A 24738-nucleotide genomic window follows, 5' to 3' on the forward strand; every position below is an offset into this window, starting at 1 on the left:
AGGGGACAGTCATTTCTCTTTCTGTGTTGTCAGATGAAGAATCAATGTTTGAAGTATAATTATGAATGTACTTGAAAATGGCTTCCCTAACTTTACACTGGCTCTTCCCCCACACTTGGACTGCCTTCCTTTCTGACTCCCATGTCTTAAAATTCCCATTTCTGTTTGAAGCAGAGCTCTAGTACCTCTTAATTGACAAGACCCTTTACGATCTCTTTATTTATTAATGTTCTCTACCTCTTTAAAATTTGAAATGTTTTGTTTTGTTTTTGGTCATGGCTTTCAGAGAGTCCAATGATTCTTTAATTACTTCTCTTTGCTTTATTTTCCAGGTCAATTCTTTTTACTATGAGATACTTCACATTCTCTTCTATTTTTTTTCAGCCTTTTGACTTTATTTGTGATATTCTTGATGTCTCATGAAGTCATTAGCTTCTATTTGGTCCCTTCTAAATTTCAGGGAGTTGTTTTCCTGAGTAAGAGTTTTTGAGGGTTTTTTTTGGGGGGGAGGGTACTTTTTGCTCTAAGCTATTAATTTTCTTTTTATATGTTTACTCCATAGCCCTCATTGCTGTTTCTTTTTCACCTCTACCTTAATTAGTTTTAAAAATCATTTTTGCTCTCTTTTTAAGTCTTGCTTTAGCTAGTTCAGAAATTCTGATTGAATTTATGTCCAAACTGCCTTTTTTCTTTGTGGTTTTGCTTGTAGATAGTTTGCAGTCATTGTCTTCTTTTGGATTTGTATTTTGAGCATCCCTGTTACTATAATAGTTTTTTATGCGATCTTAACTCTGTCTCTCTCTGGTATATTAAATATGATAAAAATTATTACCTTTTTTCTTGATTAATCAGGATTATCACTTAATTATTAATTATTGTGCTATTTTGTAATGTGATATCCTCAAAGACAATTTAGGTGTGCTGATCTGCTTGCCTTTACACTAAATGGCCCCAGATACTTGTGATTTTCTAAATTTGTGTCTGCTTTTTATACTTATTCTGTCATCTTACTTGTTTTCATAATCAAGTTATTTATTGTTGTCTTTAAGGCTGACATGTCTCCTTTGTCCTCTCCTCTGTTTCTAATTTATACTTTCTGTCTTGTCTGGACTAGGAAGCATGATAACCAAGTTTGTTGCCATTGTGTCTAAAAATAAGAGTAAATAGGTTTTCTTTCCTGGGGATTCAATTACCCTTCATCAGAAGTTGAGATAGAATCCATTTATTCCTATGCATTTTACTTAACTTTTTATTGTTTTGTGTTTCCTGTTTTTAAAAGCAGGATAATAATTCTTGCCAATAGGTAGTTAATGAGATGCTTCTCCCCCACGAATCCCTTTGAGGATCTAAGTAAGGAGGAACATAGGTTAGAAAATCATCCATATAATGAAAGCACAGGTAAGGAGTTATATTTATAACAAAGGATTCATCTATAAAGATAAGTCTTTTCTATTTATTTTATTTTTCTTTTATGGAATAAAAACAAGCATTTCTGAAACATAGTATAATTTTGAAAAAATATGATTGCACATGAAACAAGAAATATACTATGTATAACTTCTTATTCCTTTAAAATATGCAACAAAGTTAACATGTAAATTTTTTTCTTCCTTTCTCCTCTCCTGCCCTAGAGATGGTCACTAGTAGACACAAATAAGTGTGTGTGTGTGTGTGTGTGTGTGTGTGCATCTTCGTGTACATACACACACACACACATATGTAAAATTAATCTAGTTCTTTCTCTGGGTGCATAGTGTCTTCCTTCATATGTCCTTTATAGTTAATTTTGATACTTATAATAATCAAAATAACATCTCGCAGTCATTCTAAAAGAATACTGTATACAATGTTTCTTGATTCCGCTCATTTCACCCTTCATTATTTTTTGCAAGTCTTTCCATGTTTTTTTCTAAGATTCTTGAGTCATCATTTCTTAAAGCACAGTAATATTTCATCACAGTCATCTACCCCATCTTCTTCAGCCATTCCCCAACTGATGGACATCCCTGCAATTTCCAATTCTTTACCACCACAAAGAGAGTTGCTATAAACATTTTAGAACATATAGTTTCTTTTCCTTTTTCCCTAATCATCTTTGGAAATGGACCTAGTGGTGGTATTGCTAAAGTCAAAAGGTAAAGGCAGTTTAATAACTCTTTAGGCATATTTCCAGATTGTTCTCCAAAATGATTGGATCAGTTCACAATTCCCATCAACAATTAATTAGTATCCCAATTTTTCCACATCCCCTCCAACATTTTTCATTTTCCCCTTCAATTATTTTAGCCAATCTGGTAAATATAAAATAATATCTCCTTTAAAATAAGTGTTTTTCTATCAGGTAGGCATGTGGATTTGGAGCTGAAAGAGCTATCTTGCCCAGTCTTCTAAATTTGCAAAAGAGGAACCTGTGACTCAGAAAGGTGACTTGCCCAAGGTCTCAGTTTCTTTCTTTGTAAAATGACGGGGTCAGATTAGGTAACCTCTGCAGGGTCTTCTGGCTCTTAATCTGTGCTCTTAGGAGTTTTTAGTCTGCGTGTCTGTGTATGTGTATATATCCAAAAATACAAGGATAGCTATTATGACTCCAGGCTGGGCTCACTGGATTGATAGTAATTTCAGTGGCAAAGTGTCTTTATTAGAACACGAAAAGAACACAACTCCCCAGAATCTCTTTTTCTTGGATGTTGTTTATTCACTGACCAAGCTCAATTGGTTGTGCTGGTACATCTCGATCTGCCTGTCCTTGTTCATTTCTGCAGAGGAACAGGGTCCAATCAGTGCTTGAAAAACAGATCTCTGATGATGTCTAAAAGAAATTCAGAACCACCCAGCTGCCATCAATCTGCTTGTAATGGCCAAATCACATTTTGTGGAGCCTTTTGAACAACAGGCTTATAGAGAGTTACCAGCTCCTCACTGATAGCAATCTAAAGGCCAATCTCTGTTTGCCTTCCTTTTGATATAACACTACAGGAGCAAGTCCTGTACCATTTTGATTAAAAAATAATCTTTCTAATCTAAAGCTTGAGCTAGAGGGAACAAAATGGCTTTTCTTTAAACTGATATGTTTCTCTGCTATATAAAGATAATGTGTTACCTTGCAAATGGTGTAAATTGTAAATTAGCATTCTTTTGGAATTTGAAATGAATACTCATGGCTAATTAGATGATTAGTTAAATTTGGGGAAACATATAGAACATACTCATAGCCTGTATGGTGAAACCTTGGCAATCCAGAACCCTTGGGGAAAGAAATCATTCTTAAATCACTGAGGTTTCTAGGTAACTGAGGGTTTAACTCTTTCAGTACCAAATTGTGGGTGGAGGTTTTGTTTACAAAACTATCTTGGATGTTATTCCTGTTGGACTATGTCATCTCATAAATGTGGATATTCCTTCTAACAATGCAGATCAGAAGCTGTTCCTGTCTGCCTACGCATTATAATTCTTATCTGTATCCCCCTCATAAATGCACCCTAGGAGTTTCATGCCTAGGGGCCTTCCTTGTACTCTGTTGTATGGATTGTCACATAGGTTATGTTTTAACTCATAGAAACACTAATCATCTTTTGAATCTTTCAACACAGCTAACATTTATATGATGCTAGCTATGTGCCACACACTCTGCTAAGCTCTTTGCAATTATTATCTTATTTGATCTTTACAACAACCCTGGGAGGTAGGTGCTACTATGATCCCCATTTTACAGAGGAGGAAACTGAGATAAACAGGATAAGGGACTTGCCCCCAGCTTCACACAGACAGTAAATGCCCAAAGCCAGTTTTGAACTCAGGTTTTCCCAACTTTGCACCCAGCCCTCTATCCACTATGACACCCAGCTGCCTTCCAAAAGTATATGTTGCTCCCTGGCTTTTCCTTCATTGTGACCATCTGAGGTCTGGAATAATCTAGCAGGTTCCTGCTTATCTCGGGTATGATAACATCTCCTACCTCACAAGGTTCTTGGGAGGATCAAATGAGAGAGTATATTTAAAGCACTTTGCAAGCCTTAAAACACAATGTAAAGGCTAGCTACTTTTTTTTTCCCCTGGTGGAGCCTTAGGGCAGGGGTAGGGAACCTTCAACCTCAGGGCCACATGTGGTCCTCTAGGTCCTCAAGTGTGGCCTTTTGACTGAATTCAAACTTAACAGAACAAATCTCCTTAATAAAAGGATTTGTTCTGTAAAACTTGAATTCAGTCAAAAGGCTGCCCCCCAGGACATAGAAGGTCACATGTTGCCTCAAGGCCACAGGTTTCCCACTCCTGCCTAGGGAATGATTGTGCCTTCTTCCTTTTCCATCACCTGCTGCTTCTGACTAGTGTTTCTTGTTTTCCTACCTCACTGAGAAAAAAGATCAAGTTTCCTAATTTTTCTCCTAGCTTCTTGTCCTTGAAGTAAGCACACAGCCCTCTTGAGGTTTTTAAAGGGTTTTCAGTAAACAACAATACAAAATGGTATGTGTTTTTCCTCCATCTATTACTCCACAGGGAAAGACAGAGGCTAGATGTCTTTGGATACACAAAGGAATCAAGTAAGCTGCCTGGTTCTGGCTTCAATTTACATTTTAAGAGAAATCCAGATGCAAATATTGGGTAATTTTATCTCAGGCTCTGGGGTAGGGAACAAATACAGTTCTGAGTGGTTTTTCAGACACCGAGTTGAGGTCTGGGGAATGTTGCTGATGCTGCATGGGAGGCTTACCTTTCTTTGTTTTTTTCCTCCTCCCACTAGAACCAGTTTTGTTACTGCAAAGTCCATGGAGAACTGACTCCAGATCAAGTGAGGCTAGGTGAGAAGCAAAGGAATTAGATAAGTGGGAGTGAGTGGCGGTCAGGCACCATGAAGGAAAAGGGAGTGGGAAGGGAAGGGAAGGGAAGGGAAATTCTATGGGCAGCCATGGGGAACAAAAAGGAGCTCCTGTGAGCAGATGGGTCTGTGAGTCATTCACTGGAATTCATGAATTGATTTCTCTGTGCTAGGCACTGAAGATAGAAAATTTTGATTAGATGTGGCTTCTTCGCCTTGCTCAGCTTATATTCTAATGTATGATGTGGCATGTCTACAAATATCATCTGTTATAGGCAAAGGTTAATTATGTCCATGTAATATAAGCAACAAGTAGGAGAGGCCAAATACTCATGGTTTCCTGAAGGCAGAGATGAAGTCTAAGATAAAGCCAGTGTACCAGAAAAAGGGGAGAAAGAGGAACCTCAGAGGGCTCTCTATTTCATTCAGGCATCTGGAGGGTCTACTGTCTTTTAAGCCAGAGAATATGGAATTAACCTGATATGCCACATACCCTTCTCGTTATTTTGCCCTCTTGCCTCTTTTCATTTAATCAAATGATTTTCTCTGAGGCCCTTTCTAGATCTGTGATTCTGCCATCTTCTAAATAGGAGAGTAGACCTCTAGCTGCCCCAAGGGGCCGTGGGAGGTAGGTTGAGATTGCCTGTGAGTAAGCTTTTGAACTGAAGGTTTACAGTACCCTAGAATTAATTCTACATATGAGATCTACAACTCTTCTCAACTAATCTAAGTCCAACCCTAGGTACCTGACTAACTAGAAATGTGCATGCATGGCGTAGTAAGTCTGAGAGTAATTCACGGGTATCTGAGGGCACCATCCTCATCCCAGTTACTCTGGCTCATAACTGGGGTATCATCTTCACCTTATTCTATTAACTCTTCCTTCCCTCCCCCCAATACTTGATCTGTCATACAAGGTCCGTTGATCTCATCTTTTTAACACTTCCTATATTGCTTTTTCTCTCCTCTGACACTGATACCACCATGATTCAGGGTCTCATCACCTCAAACATAGAATGCTGAAATAGCTTACCATTGATCTCCTTGTCACATGTCTCTCACTACTCCAATTTATCTTCCACTCGGTTGTCAAAGTAATCTCTCTAAAGTGCAGGTCTGACTATATCACACACATACCTCCCCGACTCTCCCCAGCTTCAGTAAACTCCAAGGACTCCCTGTGACTTCTAAGATCTAATAGAAAATCCTCTGTTTGGATGCAAAGTCCATCATAATGGGTCAAATGGGTAATAAGATAGTAGATTAGACATTTTTTTATGATCTCTATGACCTCTTAAAATTCTCTCTCTAAAATAGAAATGCAGCAGAGATAAAGCAACTTTAGCTATCTCTGTGGTCCAGGATACCCAGAATTCAAAAGAAGTTTTAAAATAAAAACCATGAACTGATATTTACTGATTCTAAACTCACTCAGAACTCCCTCCCTCATCTCCCATGCTGCTACTGGCAGCAAGACTTCATTAGCAGACCCAAGGACAGAAGACAGACTTATAACAAAACCAACACCTACATCTTGGTCCCCCCTCCTTCTTTTGGATCCTGTGGGAACTCCGATTCCAGATTGCAGAAATTTTCTTGGGCCATGACAGCCAACTTGAAGCCATAGCCCTTCAGAAATAAAAGTCTACCAGGGGCTGCAACCCAGAAGCACCACTGCTGCAAAACTCTGAACTACCAGTGCTGAGCCAGAGACCTGAGGAACAGAGAGAGCAAGGTGGGTCATCAATACAGCATACTGCACATGTTAAGGTCTGTGCAACATTCCACCAAAACTAAGGAAAAGAGCGCAGCACTGACCTGGAGCTAGTTCTGATCACCTAAACAGAGACCTAAACTGGTGAACCATGAACTGCCTAACATATGATGCTTTTTATAAAAATTTATTTATTTGTAGTTTTCAGCATTCACTTCCATAAGTTTTAAGTTTTCTCCACCTCCCTCCCCCATCCCCAAGACAGCATGCAATCTGATATAGGCTTTACATATGCATTCTTATTAAACATATTTTTACTTTAGTCATGTTGTACAGAAAAATTAGAATGAATGGAAAAATCCACAAGAAAGAAAAAAGACAAGATAAAACAAAAAATGAGGAAATAGTATGCTACGATTTGCATTCAGACTCCACAGTTCTTTCTCTGGATGTGGATGGCATTTTCCATCATGAGTTTTTTGGAGTTGTCTTAGATCCTTGTGTTGCTGAGAAGATCAAAGTCAGTCACATGATGTAGGTGTTACTGTGTACAATGTTCTCCTGGTCCTGCTCACTTCACTCAGTATCGGTTCATATAAGTCTTCCCAGGTTTTTCTGAAGTCCACCTGCTCGTCATTTATTATAGCACAATAATATTCCATTACATTCATATACCACAGCTTTTTCAACCATTCCCTTCTGGTTCTTGACCACCACAAAAAGAGCTGTTATAAATATTTTTGTACATGTGGGTCCCCCCATTGTTACAATCTCTTTGGGATACAGCCCTAGAAGTAATATTGCTGGGTCAAAGGGGCTATCCGGCTTTCAAGGACACTATAATCAGAGGAGAGGGAGTCAAGAAGTGAGTGATTAGGAAAATAGAGAGGGTAGGGGGATTGAGAGTAACAGAGATCTCAGGAAAAAAAAACTCAAAGATCTTAAACGTAACCTGATAAATCCACAAGAAAAATAGTAACTGCAGAAGGAAATATGGCCTCCAGATCTAGTTCAGGTATCTGTGAATAAATACTGCAAAATAAAGGAAAATGATCCAATCCTTGATGAGTCAGAGGACCCTGTGGAATGTGAGAAGAACATGAAACCATAATGCATCATTTCTCAGTGGCTCAAAAGAGAAATGGGAATTATGAGAGCAGAATTTATGGCCAGCACAGCAAAAATAAGGGGCAGGATATAAAAACGAATTGGCTCTGCCACCAAAGAAACAAAAGAGAACATAGATTGGGAAGTGAAGGACAATCTGGAAGAAAAGGAGCCTTCAAAGCCATCAAGTCTACTTTCTCATGTTATAGGTGAGGAAACTAATTAAGCGACTTGCCCCAGAGTCACATAGACAGTGAGCATCAAGAGTAATGATCTGAATCCAGGTCCTCTGGCTCCAGAACCAGTGCTCATTGCGTTCTACTATGCTGATTTAACCCATCAGGATGACTGGAGATGACCCAGGGTGAGGCATTTGGGGTTATCTGGTCACTGGATCCAGATGGCTCTGGAGGAGAAGCAAGGCTGGTGACCTGAGCAGCCTCCCTCACTCAAAACAAAGTCAAGTGCCAAGTTGTGTCATCATTCCTCTGATGTCATGGTCTTCTTTGGCAAAGACGGACAATCGCGCGCACACATACACTGATTTAGCTAAAAGTGCACATTCCTTTCTAGGTACAGCGGTGAGGACCAGTCCCAGTCATTAACAAAGCTCCTGATTCTGAGATTCCTAACAAAAAAACTTGTTAAAGACCCCACTTCAGAAGAAACATATCTCCAGACTCCTAATAAAGCAAAAGTTGCTTGAGGGGGGTGGGTGGTTATTTATATTTAGAGAGAGAGAGAAAAGAGTTGTGGCTGGCATGGAACAGTCTTATTTGATTTTATTTGACTTTGTTATCAGGTGCCTTTTACATGAACAATTGGGTGAGCACAATCATTTGCTCCAGCTTATGTGGCTATAAAACCTGCCCTGGAAGGATGCTGCGAAATCCCTGGAGACTGGTCTCTCCCTGTGGGAGGCGTGGGAGGCTTTAAGCTGGTTAAATTGTTAAATTGAGTCTGAAAGCAAACCTCAGGTGTATATAAATAAAGTAGAAGTTACTTAAATACCTTACCCAAGTTACATATTAACTTCATTTGGAACCCAAAATGAGCCCAAGATTTTTTTTTCTAATGGCTGCTGCATTATTCCCTTTTACCCCCTTGGTTGAGGAAAGAAAAATAACCCCAGTGATTTGTGGTATTTTTTAATAATGTTCTTTCAGTTCCCATCTCTGCATGCAAAATTGAGTGTAGCTGTCAGAGATGGAGATGTAATTGCAATAATTCCATAATTATACTATTTGGAACTCTGCAGTCAAGGCAGAGGGCTGGAAAGGGGTTATGAAAGAAGGAGAGGGATGAGAGTTAGCGAAGGTGTTGACTCCTAACCAATTTATTTTTAGCTGGATGTATCCTATTTGCACCTCTCAATCCCCTACCTCATTTGAGGGATCAGAAAAAAAGGAGAGCAGGACTTTTTTTTCCTTCTAGAAAACTACAGTAATTCCATTTTCTGTGTAGATGAATAAGTTGCTCTCTCTATATGAGTAAATATTCATGTGTACTAAAGCAATTAATTGCCACCTTCTGTTTTCAGTCTACCTATCATCGTGATGTTTTGTTTTGGGGCTGCCCCAGAGTTTAGGCCAATAAATTATAAGTTTTTCATAGGTAGCAAGTGTGAACTGCTTCTTCCTTGTTAAAATATTTTTCTTTCAGTTATTTAACAGCTCTGGGAGTTCACTTAGGCAGAAAGTAACTTTCAGCTGAGAATCTTTAACTGCGCTGCTTGATCCAATTTGTGTATTATCTAGGTGCCCTTGTACTGCATTCCTTTCTGAAAATCTAATTAATCAATTTGTACTTTAAAAACATCAACCCCCATTCTAAGGCAGAAAATCCCATTTTCATCCGGGTTGGGGGCTGAGTTCTTTCCTGAGAGACATTCATTTGGAAGTTTTAATAGCAGAAGCAAAAATCTGGCTGACTTCCAGGTTACTGGATGTTTATTTCCATTCCTGTGGAATAATGTGTAGAATCTAGGAACATTCAGATTTCTCTGATGCAAATGTAGAGCACAACCAAAAGTCACAGGACACAAGAAGATTTTCTGCTGATGAACTTTTTATTAATCCAGCAGTAAGAGTAGAAGCCCAGTCTCATTGGTGCCTGATTCTGTGAGTCACCTAAACTACTCATTGACAACCAAGATGCCATTTAGGCTTAGAGACTACAGAACCTCTTTAGATTTGGATGTGATTCATTTAACAAATATTTGAACTTATTCTGCGAGGGACTCTATTACTCATGCATGAAGATAGAGCTGTGGATCCACCATTTGCATTTCATGTGCACCCTCCAGACATGTAAACCTAAACCATTCATTTCTACTTACCCAGTCCCTCTTCCTGACTAGTGATATGTCCGAATTTGTGGAAATAACCAAGGGAAAAGGAGGAGAGATGGGGAATAAGGGAGGAGTGCAATACATGGCCATAGACCAGAGTTGCTCTCCATTGAAATTAATTGGTCCATCAAGAGATAGACCAAGCCTTTTACTTGGGTCTCATTTGTATATCAACCAGAACAAAGTGCATGGATGCTGGTTACAGAATTAAGATCTGATTGGAGGAGGTGACGTTTGGATTTCTTCTTCTACTATCTATGGGATTTCAGATTGAATAGGGAAGTGATGCTCATTTGCACTTACACTGGGTGCTGATCCTTAATCCTTAGGATTTCTAATCATAAAATAGCTACCATTGTAGGCAGTTTTCAGAGAAAGTAAATATTCATTTTCAAGTCAGCTGCCTGGATCCAGGATAGGCACACATTTAGCAAACAATCTGGTATATGGCAGCGACTATTAAGCGATTATGAGAAACGGGAATTACTTGTAAATCATGGTACTAGGGAGATAATAAGAGCACAGGAGTTCTTGACTCCCCACAAAGGGAAAATGGACTTTTTCTAAACATTGTGAAATCTTAGGCGTAAGAGGTTCAGGGTTTTATTAATTTCTATATTCAGTTTATTCATGATCTCTGACAGTAGTTTATATGTAATAGACATTCAGTAAATACACAATAGATGACAGTAATTCAGTTGTTGAGTCACTAGAGTAGAAGTATTTGGAGGCTCTTCTTTACCATGTGTTTTGTACAAAGTTTTAACAGAAGTTTAAAAAAATAAGTAGAGAAGTAAAGGAATTCTGTCCACTCAGTTGTTGACTGAGACTCAGTCACATCAATGAGGACAAAAAACATGGGGCTGTATGTTCTATATTTTAACATATTACTTCAAGTGATTTATTCTCATTATTTTCAAAAATGACAAGAGAATTTTTTTGTTTGCCTTCTCTGCTCATCCATGAACAAAGGCCTCTAACATGTCCTCAGGGCTCAGAATCTGAGGCCAGAGATACCTGAGGAGTCTTGTCCTCTCATGGGACACATGATTTTTGATGGATTAGTTTTAGTGTTGGCAGTTAGGATACAAGAGTGAGAGGGAAGGAAGGCAAAGTGGGAATCATTAACCTTGCTATCCAAGTCATTAAATCACAAATAAACTGCTGAGCCACAATTCTAACCTTATTGTGATCCAGCAGTTAAAATGCTCCATATTCAAGACATAGGAAGGTAGCACTAGGTTACAATTATTATTCATTTTATAAAATAGAAAAATTCTTATAACTGCCTTATTCCTCAAGCTATCTATCCCTTTCCCCCGCTCCTCCTCCCCCTTATAGTGCTCATTTGGTAAGCAAAGAAAAGGAAAAGTGAAATTCAGAGCAGTCAGTTTTATAGCATTCTAGAATGAGAGTAGATCATGAAGACTTTTGATATAACCTATGCTAAGTTCACAATTTACCTTACATTTTACTAATCACCCTCCTCTCAAAAAAATTGTGGTTAAAATCTGCCCTTTTTTTTTTCCACTGGAAAGATTTGTCATGTAATTTTACATATGTAAATTTGTAAAAGGCTTTTCTTTAGCAGGGAATAGTGGATAGGTAGCTGACTTCAGAGTAAGGAAGACCTGGGTTTAAGTTCTGAGTTAACATCTACTGGCCAGGTGACCCAGGCAAAGTTAGTTAGCCTCTCCGTGCTCCAGGTGGCTCTCTTAAGAATTGGTAAATGCTCACCTGAATTGATGGAATTTCCTGACAGGGAGTTCCTTTTTTCGCCTGCGAGCCTTTTGCTCCTGAGAAACTTATACATGACCTCAGATACATAGATATATAAACTAAGTATACAAATCAAACATTTACTGATAATAAATCATAAAGAAATTTATTTTAAAACAATTCTTAATCTATTAAAGATGAAAGCAAATTTGCATACTGAAATGGATGTGCTTGCTTACTTTTACATAAGGAATTAAATCTTGCCAGAATATTTGATACTTCAGGATGTAGAGCATCTTCAACATTTTTCAGAATTGATTGATATTTTGATTTTATAATTATCAAGGCTGTGTTCAGAACCAAGGCTGCAGTGAAGCTGCATGATGCAGCGTGGGCCAGCACTGCCGGAAGCACCTGGGATTCATTACTTGTTTGATTTTGAATTAATTTTTGGTCATTGTGAGTTCAGAAACCTTTTACTGTTGCCAAATTCTTCTTGACTCCCACATTCAGTTACGACACTGAATATTAGGTCACCACCCAGTGAAAGAAGTGCTACCTTAGACCAGTGAAATCACAGGTTTATAAAAGGAATCCTTAGCAAGTTTCTTTTGGATCAGATAGGACTTCTCAAATAGAGAAATAAGAAAGGGCATAGGGAAGAGAGAAAGAGAACAGAACACTTGGGAACAAGAAAAAATTCACAAACTGAATATAGTGGAAATTTCTCTCCCTCTCCCTCTCATATTTAGGAATGCTCACTGAGCCATTTTACTACACGTTTACTGACGAGTCATGCTTTATGTATCTTTTATTTCCAGTTCTTCATTTTTAATGATATGATTCCTCATAAGACTTTTTTTTTTTTAATACAAAGTAGCATTAGGATGTCTTATAGACATTTTTGTAAACCAGAAGCCTTGAGCCAATTCATTTTTGGAAGCAAAAGAATTTGGAAATTGATATTCATTATCTCTATGCTCATTTTAAAGTCATCAGAAATTCATTATATTCTAAAGTTGATTTGTAAACCATCCATATTCCTCAGTATTTAGTCTCTCTGTTGCTAAACCTGTTAAAATCTTAATAGGAGCCATGTTTAGAATTTGAGAAGTTAACCCTTTTTTAAAAAAAAGCAATTAAAAGATTTTATTTTGACTTGAAGTTTTTAGCAACAATTTGCCTTGTTGCTTTCTTTTAATTTCTTTTATAGTGCTGATGCTAATTAACTGAACCAAGATCAGTAGTCAGTTAAGAATGATCAGGTGAAAAAGGAGGTGAGTGAGGAGGTGAAAAAAGCATGGAAGACCTCTGTAGATGAGAGCAGAAGCATAAACCAAGACAGAAATAGTTCGTGCACCAAAAAACCCTCAAAGTCACACAAAAGGACTTACTGTTATTTATTTAAAATGTATCAAGCAGAAGAGAAAGTATACTTACGAAAATAAGCTTATAATAGAGAAACATTGGTTATCACTTAAGGATGATGAGGCCATTGTGACTCTAATGTGATCTTCTTTTATAATCCCACATATGTGTGTGTGTGTGTTATATATATATGTATATATATATATATATATACATTTAAATATTTATATAACTATATATGTATATGTATGTTTCTTGCATTATTTGCCTTTAACTTTGGAATTGACTAAAGCCGGCACAATGAAGAGATGACAAATAGTTGTTCTTGTCATAGTGAACTCTTCCCTTTCAGAAGGATCACAAAGATATGAAGTATTGAAAATGCTAGAAAGAAAATGAGCTAGAAAGATGACCTGTTACAATCTATTTATAAAATCTTTTCAAAAAGATTATATTATTTAAATACTATATGATTAGACATTATCATTCCTATCCAATACCATCTTGTACTGCAGTTATACCCTAAGGACCATCGTCCATCTTGAAAATGACCCTTTCTCATATGAGTTGTCTACTCCTATTAGAAAATGAGCTCCTTGACAGCAGGAACTGTCTTACTTTTCCATTTGTAATCCCAGAATATAACACAGTGTAGTTAAGCACTTAGTAGCTGCTTAATAAACACTTTTTCATTCATTCATCCTATGATGTTTAATCTCTGAACTTATATTTGCACATATTTAGATTTTTAAAGAAACTTATTTAAATTTATTTTAAAAAACTCTTATTTTAGCGAGAAAATTGAGGGCATTCGACATGAACTCTTTCTTTTCCCATTCTCTTCATTTCAAAACCCTTTGACCTTATTTTCCACTCTCTTGCTTTCCTTCAGTCTGTAACAATGAGGTGGCTCTTCTTCTTGCCTAGGTCAACCCTCTAAATGTGTATTTGCTCCCAACTCCTCTAGCAATCTCCAAGAGATTCTCTACTCCCGACTCAATTATCAACCCTACTTTCCCCTTTCTTATCCTCAATCTCCATCTACTGGCTCCTTCCCTAACATTTTCAAATATGTCCAAGTCTCCATCTTAAAAAAAAAAAAAAAAGCTTTCACTAAATCCTACTATTCCTTCAAGCTCTTGTCCTACATCTCTCCTCCCTTTCTCAGTCAAACTGTCCGCAAAAACTTTCTACCCTTCCTGCTGCATCCGCTTCCTCTCTTCTCATTCACTCACTTTTCTACCCTTTGTAACCTGGCTTCCAACCTTATCAATCCACTGAAAATTCTCACTCCAAAGTTACCAACAATTTCTTTTTTTTTAAGCTAATATTTTATTCCCCCTCCTCAATTACATGTAAAAACAATTTTGAAATTCTTTTTTTTTTCAAATTTAGAGTTCCAAAGTCTTTCTCTCCTTACCTTCTCCCCCTGCCCCTGTAATTGAGAAGGCAAGCAATTTTGATATAGGTTATAGATATACAGTCATGCAAAACATATTTCCATGTAAGTCAAGTTGTGAAAGAAAACACAGGAAAAAAATCCAAGAAAAATAAAGTACAGAAAAAGTACGCTTTGATCTGCATTCCAACTCCATCAGTTCTTTCTCTGGAGATAGCATTTTTCCTCATGGGACCTTCAGAATTGGCTTAGATCATTGCATTGCTGAGAATAGTCAAATAATTCAGTTGACCATCACACAGTATTGCTATTACTGTGTACAATGTTCTTCTGATTCTGCTTATTTCACTTTGCATCCGTTCATGGAAGTCTTTCTAGGTTTTTCTGAGAGCATCCTGCTCATTCCAGTGATTTCTTAATTGTCAAATCTGATTACCTTCTCTCAGTCCTCACCTTTCATTTATTTTGGTATATTTGATATTGTTGACTACCCTTCTCCTCCTGCATATTTCTCTCCTCTTTGAGTTTTTCTAATGCTTCCTTCTCCTGGTTCTCCCCCTACCTGTTGGACCACTTCTTTCCAGTCTCCTTTAGTGGTTCATCATCCACAAAATGCTCCCTAACTGGTTCTGTCCTAGGTTTTTCTATTTTCTTTTTATGCTCTTTCTCTTAGTCATCATTCCCATGAGATTTTACAATTATCTTTATGTAAATGAGTAAAAAACATATAATAGATATATGTGCATGTATATATATGCATACATATAGATATTTAGATATATGCATACAAAAACATTATGTATACATATACATGCATGTGTATACATATATGTGTGTATATATGTATGTGTACATATATGTATATATTGGATGTATATTGTATACGTATACATATATGTGTATGTATGTGTGTTCATTGAAAGTGTCACTGGATCAAAAAGTATGTGATGGGGAATAAGGCGTAAGAATGTTGAAAAGGTAGGAGGGGGCTAGATTATGACAGATTTTGAATGCCACGCAGAGCATTTTATATTTGATCCTGGAGACAATAGGGAGCCATTGACATTTATTGAGTAAATGGAGTGACATGGTCAGACCTATACTTTAAGAAAATCACTTGGTGGCTAAATGTAAGAGAGGAGAGACTTGAGGCAGGCAGATCTGCCAGCAGGCTATTGCAGTAATCCAGGCATGAGGTGATGAGAGCCTGAACCAGAATGGTGGCAGTGTTAGGGAAGGCAGTATGTTTGAGACGTTGTAAAGATGATATCTACAAGCCTTGGCAATAGCTTGGATATGGGGGCGTGAGAGATAGTGAGGAATCCAGGGTGACTCTTAGGTTGTGAGCCTGAGGCGCTGAGAGGCTGGTTTTACCCTCATTCATAATAGGAAAGTTTGGAAAGGAGAAGGGGTTGGGGAAAAGGTAATGAGTTTAGGTTTAGACATATTGAGTTTAAGATGTTGTGTGAAAGGCAGCTGGAGATGTAGAATTGGAGGGCAGCAGAGAGGTTAGAGAAAGATAGGTAGGTGCCTCTAGGCATCAGACTTTTACTTTCCAAAAGGTACTTAGCACTGTGTGAGTACGTAGTAGGTGCTTGTTAAACATTGTTGACTTGATCTAAGTTACTTAAGAACTCAGGTTCACCAGCAGCTAGAGAATGTAAAATTTAGCTTTTAGTAGCAGTTGTTTCTTCTGCAGCTGTAGAACACTGTTCTCTTTCACGGACTAATTCATTTTAAATTCGAAAATCATCTGGGAATTGAAATGGAAAGAAAACTTATTTTTATTTTCCTGTCTGAATATACTGGAAAGTAAGAAGATAAAAGACTAATAAAACCTAGTATTTTACGATTTCTTGTTGACCTGACAGTCTAATTTCTTCCTCAGAGAATAATAATTTTCTAAGATGACTAAAATACTGCAAAGTCAGAAATTATATACTCCTATTCTGCTAAAATAATTGCACATTTTTGGGAAGAAAAATATCTATAATGACAATCTGTGTGGTGAAAGTAGGAGGGAAACAATAATCCCTAGATATTTATGATTAACATGTCCAGTTACAGATGGCTTGCTTCTTAATGATGTCATTTGTTGCCCTTGTTAAGTCCTGTGCAACTCTTCACGACCCTCTATGGGGTTTTCTTGGCCATATGCTAAAGTGGTTTGCCATTTTTCCTTCTCCAATGGATTAAGGCAAACAAAGGTTAAGTGACTTGTCCAAACTCGCAGCTAGTGAATGTCTGAGGCCAGATTTGAGCTTAGACCTTCCTGACTCTAGTGCCAGTGCTCTGAGCCACCTAACTGCTATCCTTGATATTGATATTCTGATATCATACAGAGAAGTAAAGTATTTTTATTATCATTCAGTTCTCACAGGATCATAGAATTTTAAAAGTTAGGGATCTGGTCCAGTTCATATTCACAAAAATATCCCCCCTTGGATGCCCATCAATTAGGGAATGACTGAACAAGTGCTAGAATATAATAATATAATAATGATTGTGATGGAATACTATTGTGCTATAAGAAATGATGTAAGGAAGGGATAGTTTCATAAAAACTTAGGAAGACATATATGAATTGATGCAAAGTGAAATGAGCAGGATCAGAACATTGTACACAGTAATGGTAATATGGAAAAGATAACTGTGAATGACCTAGTTATTCTGATCAGTGTAGTGATCCATAACAATTCTAGAGGACTCATGATGAAAAATGCTGTTCATATCAAGAGGTAAAACTTTTGAATGTTAAGTACAGATGGAAGCACATGTTTCACTTTATTTTTTCTGCCTTTTTTGCATTATGCTTAATATGGAAATAGGTTTTACGATTTCTTGGATACTGTATTGCTTGCCTTCCTAATTGTTGAGTGAAGGACTGAAAGGAAGGAGAGAATTTGAAACTCAAAATTTTAAAAAGTAAATGTTAAAAAAAAGAATCCCTCCTTCAATATTTTGGACAAATGGTCAACCAAACTATACTTGGAAGACCTACAGTGAGGGAGAACCCATTACCTAAGAGGCAGCTTGGTACCATGGAAAGAGTGCTTGAGTGCTGGCTTTGGAGTCAGATGACCCAGGATTCTGGCTCTATCCCTCACAGCCTATATGACCCTTGGGCAAGTTGCACAACAGTTTTTTTTCTCTCTTGTTCCTTCTTTCTTTCTTTTCTTCCTTCTTCCTTCCTTCCTTCCTTCCTGCCTGCCTGCCTTCCTTCTTCCCTTTCCATGTATAAATCTGTGACCTTATGATTTTCCTGGGCATCCTTCTTTTTATGGATTACTGTAATTGTTAGGAAGTTTTTGGTTTTTTTTCTGAAATCTGCCCTAAATTTTCCTCATCACAACTTTGTTAGGTTTGTTATGTTAACCTCTGTTGTTACTGGTTCAGCTTTTTCTGGCCAAATATAATAGCCCTTTAGATATTTCAAGACAGGTACCACATGTACCTCCCTGAGTATTAAATTCTCTAGATTAAAGTTCCCTCCAGTTTTTTTTTTAAACCAATTCTTATATGGCATGAGCTCCTACTTAACCTTACTCATGAGAACAGATTGAGAGACCTTCATACACTCATTCTGGACAACTGTTGTGTCATTCTCATTTAGCAGCCTCCTTTCCTTTGAAATGAATGCTGTCTGATTATATCATTTTCTGTTCATCTTTGTTGCTGTCATCCACCTACTTTCTGAATACTTTTCTAACTTCCTCTATTAGTTTAGTTATTGAGATATAATCTTTTTATCTTATCTATCTACCTGTCCATCTACATACATACAGAGAGATGTATACACACATATTGCTGGAGATGGATAGGAAGGGGCAGAAGAGATTTTTATATATAATTATATACATATATACTCATATAAATATGTTCATATAATTATATATCATGTTATACCTAATGTAAATATATTTATATACATATAAAAGTCTTTATAAGTATATGTCGCTTACCTACTTATATATGTATGCTTTCTATACACACATATACACCTACTTTTCTAACCCTCTGACTTAGCTGTTTCTTTAACAACCTCAGTACTAATAACTTCCATTTTTACTCCACTTTTATTATCATTGTGGTATGGCCACACTTTAGACCTACCCAGTTATTATTGGACTTATACATAGCATGTATAGCTATGTATAATGTATGTATGCATACATGCATGTATGTATAGCCCCAACTCTGAAATTCCCCTCTCTGGCAGTTTCTCATCTAACCCCCAGTCTCTCCTTCCTGTTGAACCTCTTCCTTGTCTTCATTGTGACCTTTGCTCCATCTCCCCAATTAATTTTCGCCATTCTGTTTTCACTTGCTTCTCCCTTCTATAGTCAGTAACTTCACAACATCTTTCCTTTACCTTATGTGACAGTTAAAAAATTTGAGATATATAGTATCTGGGTAATTTAATCCTTTTGTTAATAATGCCAGCATTTTAATAAAAGTATGGTCATTTGGCTGTTTCTCTTAGACCAAAGACCCCATGGCAGTGGGTTCACAATTTATATGCCCTTGGAAGAGTCTGTGTTCCTGTGGGGTGGCTATCAACAACTCTGACTGATTAACAACTAATAAGAAAGTGAATTTACAATGAGACTAGGCTATATATTACAATGAGGGTCTTGGGGTATGTGACTTGGATCACCTATATCATGGTCAAAGAGATATTAATTTCCATATCACCTCTCAGGCAAAACAGAGAAACTGTACTTCCCAGACCTGTCTGCACAAGCACAATGAGCTGGAACACACCCATTAGCCCAAACTTTGAATTTCTTTTACTATCTGATTAAATCTTGCTCTGGGCAAATCTTTAAGAAAAATTTCTCACACTGGTTGGTTTCTGGATGAGTAAGTAGAGAAGGGGAAAAACCTTGGTCCTAATACAATAATTAGTTATTAAATACAAGAGAAAAATACTCATTTCTCACATGTAGAACCCTATGCTTTCTCTACCCTTTTCCCTTTTTTCTGTACCTCTCTTAATAATAATTATCCCACCCTTCACAAAACCCATCTACTTTTTCTACTACAGCTTTTGGTTTTCTGAACATGGCAGGAGAAAAATCATGAAATGCCATGAAGAGGATTTACTATGAAAGTCCTATGTTTATAGTCTCAGCTGGATTCTCATTCACCCAGCAATTCTTTAATTCAACTCTAATTGACTCTCTATCATATTCTCCACATCAGTTGTTTTACACTTTCCCCATCCTCCTTCAAACTCCATCTCCCCTTTTCCCGTACCACATACACACACACACACCCCTCCCCCGTTGAAATCCAACCCATCCTTCAAAGTCTTCCTGAATTGTTACCTCCTCTATGAAGCTTTCTCTGATAACCAGTATTAATATCTCCCTAATTCTCATGGCACTTCTGTTTGTTGCATCAGGAAAATATCATAGTCTCTTTTGTTTCATAGACATTTACGCACTTACCTTTTGCTACGTTTCCTCCATGAGGCAAGAACCTTGTTCATTTCGGTGGTTTCCTTAGTGTACAAGACAGCATGACATACAATGTAGTAGCATACTTGTTACATGATTTTTGAATTGTTGAAATAATAGCCTAAGGGTGATCACATAAGTGGTAGAACCATTAAAACATAAAGTAATATTATACATTGGCCAAGAAAGAATTCTACACTTCAGACTGGCCTGAGCAGCCCTGTTGACACAGGCCCAATCGGGAAGCTCTAGATCAAGTCTGCAAGTTGTGCAAGTCTGCTCTCAATTGTGCCAAGGGAGAAAGACTTTTTGTACCTTTTCTCTCCATACTCATCAAAATTAGGAAATGCAGCATAAAATTCTGTTTTCTAGATGGCAAGAAGTCTTGGGTTGAAAAAAAATTAAAAAATTTGGAGAATATTAGAGGAATTCGAGACTCAGGCCAAAGTGTCACTGGCTTTCTTATTGATTTTATTTGAGCAAGAACAAAATCCATCAATTCCTTGGACCTTAGTATTTAGAAGGAAGCTCTCTGAATTTTATAGATATATAGGTATATATGTATAGATATATATATTATATATATGCAGAGAGAGAGAGAAGGGGAGAGAGAGAGAGAGAGAGAGAGAGAGAGAGAGAGAGAGAGAGAGAGAGAGAGAGAGAGAGAGAGAGAAGGTTACATGGGGGGAAGGAAAGGTTGTCAGAGTGGCCATCATTCAGGAATGGACTGGAATTTCTGAAAGGGATTTGAATGATTAGCCCCTGTTTTGAAAAGGTCTTCTTTTTCAGACTACTTTTATCTTAACCCCAAGAAAATGCCATTACTACCTTTGGTGGAGGACCTAAATATTGTCTTCCACTGCAGGAAATTGGAGAGAATGATTGAACAAAATGTCTGTAATTGAAATCGCTGTGATACCAATAAATGTGGAAAGTTCCTCGTTCAGATTTCTTACATTTTAAACCAGCATTTCTCGGATCCTTCCAGGATGAGTGTCTAGAGTCTGCAGATGTTCTGAAGTTACCTAATGTGTCTGTGAATTCTTTTATTGGTTATTTACTTGAAATTAAATTCCTCTGTGTGTGTGTGTATGTAAGTAAAATAAGACTTTTCACATAGTGTCCTCAACTTTATCTTTCAAATCTGAGATCATGGAATGCCAGGGTTCTGAGCTTCCCTGCAGAGGAGTTTTGACAGTACTAATAAACAAGCAAGTAGAGGGATTATTCTCCTCAGCTGATTAGATTTTGTTCCAGTGGTATATTCCTTCTCCTTGACTTAGTTCTCCCACGCAAGTAATTAATTTGGAGAAATGTAGCTTCTTCTAATGCTTTGCTTCTTGCTTGCAGGGAAAGATGGTGAAAGGAATGGGCGGCGCCATGGACTTAGTGTCCAGCTCAAAAACCAAAGTGGTCGTCACCATGGAGCATTCAGCAAAGGTAATGAGTGCTCTTGATCATTTATATAGTGACAGCTATGTTCCAGGCACTGTGCTAAACATGGGGACACAAAAGGAAGCAAAAGCCCCTACCTGCCCTCAAGGTGCTTATAGTCTACTGGGCAGTATAATGGGGGACAGGAGGAAGGGAATGAGCATTTATATAGCACTTGTTATATTCCAGGCAGAGTGCTGAGTGATGGGGATACAGTCACTGCCCCAAGAAGCTCACCATTTAATGGGGAAGACAATAGGCAAACAGTTATGTACAAACAAGTTATAGACTGGATAGAAAGGAAAAGGGTTGTTATGTGTGTCCTTCAGGAAAATGATGACTTGCAGCTAACTGATTTAAGTGAGGGAGTGTTGTGTAAGGTTACCAGCCTCACTTTGTCCCCCATGGCCATCTGAGTACAATGACCAGATATTCATCAGGATGGCTGGAGATGGCCCAGGACGACTGGGACACCCTGGCCCTTTTAGGCTAAGGTCTTTTCAGGTTCTCACTTTGAGTGAGGTAATACACCCATTAAAAGAATAGGTCTTTTTAAGAAGTGAGTCAAGGGATGGCCCCCTTAATAAAAAAAAAAAATCAAACAGAGAGGAAGACCCTTTGGGGTGCTCGCCAAAAGAATACCATTTACTATTTATGTTCACTCTTGAGCCAGAAGGGCCCCCAAAATAACCATTAAGTGGTACTTAGGCAGGGAACTATTGCTGTCCTGTCTATGAGCTCCAGTGTGAAATGGGTTTAAAGCTTGGTCTTTCAGAAAGAGATCTAGCCAGTAAACCCCAAGTTAACTAGGCAGCTTTTGGCCATCAAAATTAACTTTCCTTTGGAGAGATAGAGGTTTGTTATGTACAAACAAGTTATAGACTGAACAGATAGGAAATAAGTAAATGAGAAAAAGCACTAGAATTAAGAGGCATTGGGAACCTGTAAAGGGTTGGGTTTTAGTTGGGAATTAAAGGAAGCCACTAGTGGGAGAACACTCCAGGGATGGGGCATAGTGAGAAAGAATGCCTATAACCAAGAGATGGAAGTGTCTTATCTGTGGAACAGCCAGAAAGCCAGGGTTACAGGATTGATCTTGACACCCAAATGCTGATTTTCTGAAAGCCCACATTGCTCCAAGATAGTATGTATACCTAATATGAATTCTTTCCCTAGAGCTCATATTCTAGGTGACAAAAATACACAATCCATTTGGTATTTAGCATAAATAGTTCTGCCTAATTAAAGATGATGTGTAAATGTATTTTCAAGGGGAATATGATGTATAAAAACATTTTAATATATGCTGCTTTATTTAGAGTACTAAACACTAAATGAGAGGCAGTCTAGTTTAGCAGCTAGAGGGCAGGATTCAGAGCCTGGAAGACATGAGTTCAGAGCTTGCCTGTGACACATGCTGGTTGAGTGACTGGGCACAAATCATTTCACCTCTCAGTGCTCTTGATAATTCTTAAAACTGTAAGTGTCAGAGATGGTGCTGGTCTATGTTGATAGAAGGAGTTCCTTTACAACAGAATTCCCTCTACCAATGAAATCAGAGGTCCAGTCCCTATCTCTACCATATCCAAAATACTTGTAATTATTTTGCACATGCCATAATTATTTGTCATAAACAGTTGGACTTTTTCTTTAAAAAAGCATCTTTTTCTTTAAATAGTTATCTCTCCTATGAGAAGCAAAAACCTTTTAAAAGGTATTGGAAAAGATGTGATGACATGTTTTGGATCAGGCTTTAATACCTATTTTTGATGTCTTTCCTGTGCAGTGATGGTATTGTAATGGTGACAGCTAACTGTGTGTGTAAACGCTTTTCCTTGAGCAGCAGCCCCTTCCACATTAACACCTCTATTCAGATCAATTCTGGTCTTCAGCTGCAATTTGTAGAGCCTGGCCCTGTTTATATCTTTGCTTCTGTGTTGTGAAGTTGTGAAAGAAGTTCCAACTGATGATGCCTACACGCCAGGTTGGTCAGCCTGCCACGAATGCTGCTGCCCATCAGTCCGTGGCTAGGCCCCATTGTTTCACACGCCATCACATTTTGTTTTCAAAACATTTCTTTTCTCTGTTCTGCTTGGAGTCCTCTTGCATTAGTTCATTTTACCACAGTACTTAGGTATTCAAAGTCTATGCTTCCTCTGCTTAAAATTATGCTCTCAATGAGCTTTTTTTTCCCCAGGCCCAGACTTCATCATTGGTTTTTAGTTTTATCTTTTAACTTTAAATGTTAATTGTAGGTAGCTCTGATAAAGTTATACAAGGAAGCGTCAGCTTTGAATTGTTCTTGTCAAATCATTTATTAAGCATCTTCTCTGTGCCTGGCTTTGTGCTAAGCATTGAGGTTGTAAAGAAAGGCAGAAACACAGTCCTTGCCTCAAAGTGCTTGCATTCAAATGATGGGGACAACATGTAAACAATTATGTACAAATACGATATATACAGGATGAATTGGAGATAAATCTCGTAGGGATGGCAGTAGCGTTAAAGGATATCAGAAGAGGATTCTGGCAAAAGGTGAGATTTTGGCTGAGTCTGTAAGGAAACCAGGAATTGCTGATGAGGAGAGAGAGAGACAGTTTCAGCCATGGTAGACAGACGGTGCAAAGTCCAATGAGTCGGGAGATGAGAGTCTTGTTAGGATCAGCAGGTAGTGGTTAGAGGCACTTGGAGGGGAATAAAGCGTAAGAATAGTGGAGTAGAAAAGAATCACCTTCTGAAGCTGGGCTTTAAAAGCCAGACAGGATTTCGTATTTGATCCTGGAGGCAATAGGCTGCCCCTGGACTTCAATGAGTAGAGGGATGACATGGCCATACCTATGCTTCAGGGGAATCGCTGTGACAGCAGAGTGAAGGACTGACTGGAGTGAAAAGAGATTTGATGCACCAAGCAGGTTCCTGCAATAATGCCATAGGTCTACGCCTTATAGTCAGTAGCATCTTATATCTTTATACTTGTCAAATGCTAGATTAGTGTATTTATTTGCTGCTGTAAATTGTCTGTCTACTCTGTTACACTGATCTAACTTTCTATTTCTCAGCCAGTTTTGATAATTACTGTCTTATAATACAGTTTAAGATCTAATACTGCTAAAACACCTTCCTTTGCATTTTTCACTAGTTCCTTTGATATGCATGACTTTTTGTTCTTCCAGATGAATTTTGTTATGTTTTTCTAATTCAGTAATTTTTTTCAGTAATTTAATTGGGATAGCATTGAATATATAAATTAGTTTAGATAAAATTTTTATTATATTGACCCTGTCTAGTGCTCTCCTTAAAATAACCTTGTTAAGTAGGTAGTATAGTTATTTTCCCCATCTTACACATGAGAAAACTGAGACTTGGAAAGATTTA

At 37.7% G+C, this 24738-nt stretch overlaps 1 protein-coding gene across 1 annotated transcript in view; it reads left to right on the plus strand.

Moving 5' to 3' along the window:
* OXCT1 (3-oxoacid CoA-transferase 1) overlaps positions 1–24738 on the plus strand; it is a 174835-nt gene that overhangs the window by 117557 nt on the left and 32540 nt on the right. The window contains exon 14 of the mRNA XM_072605736.1: positions 21283–21372. Coding sequence (XP_072461837.1) covers positions 21283–21372 — 90 coding nt within the window. The remainder of the gene's footprint in view (positions 1–21282; positions 21373–24738) is intronic.

The sequence above is a fragment of the Notamacropus eugenii genome, chromosome 4 (assembly GCF_028372415.1).
Source record: "Notamacropus eugenii isolate mMacEug1 chromosome 4, mMacEug1.pri_v2, whole genome shotgun sequence".
Classification (NCBI taxonomy): Eukaryota; Metazoa; Chordata; class Mammalia; order Diprotodontia; family Macropodidae; genus Notamacropus; species Notamacropus eugenii.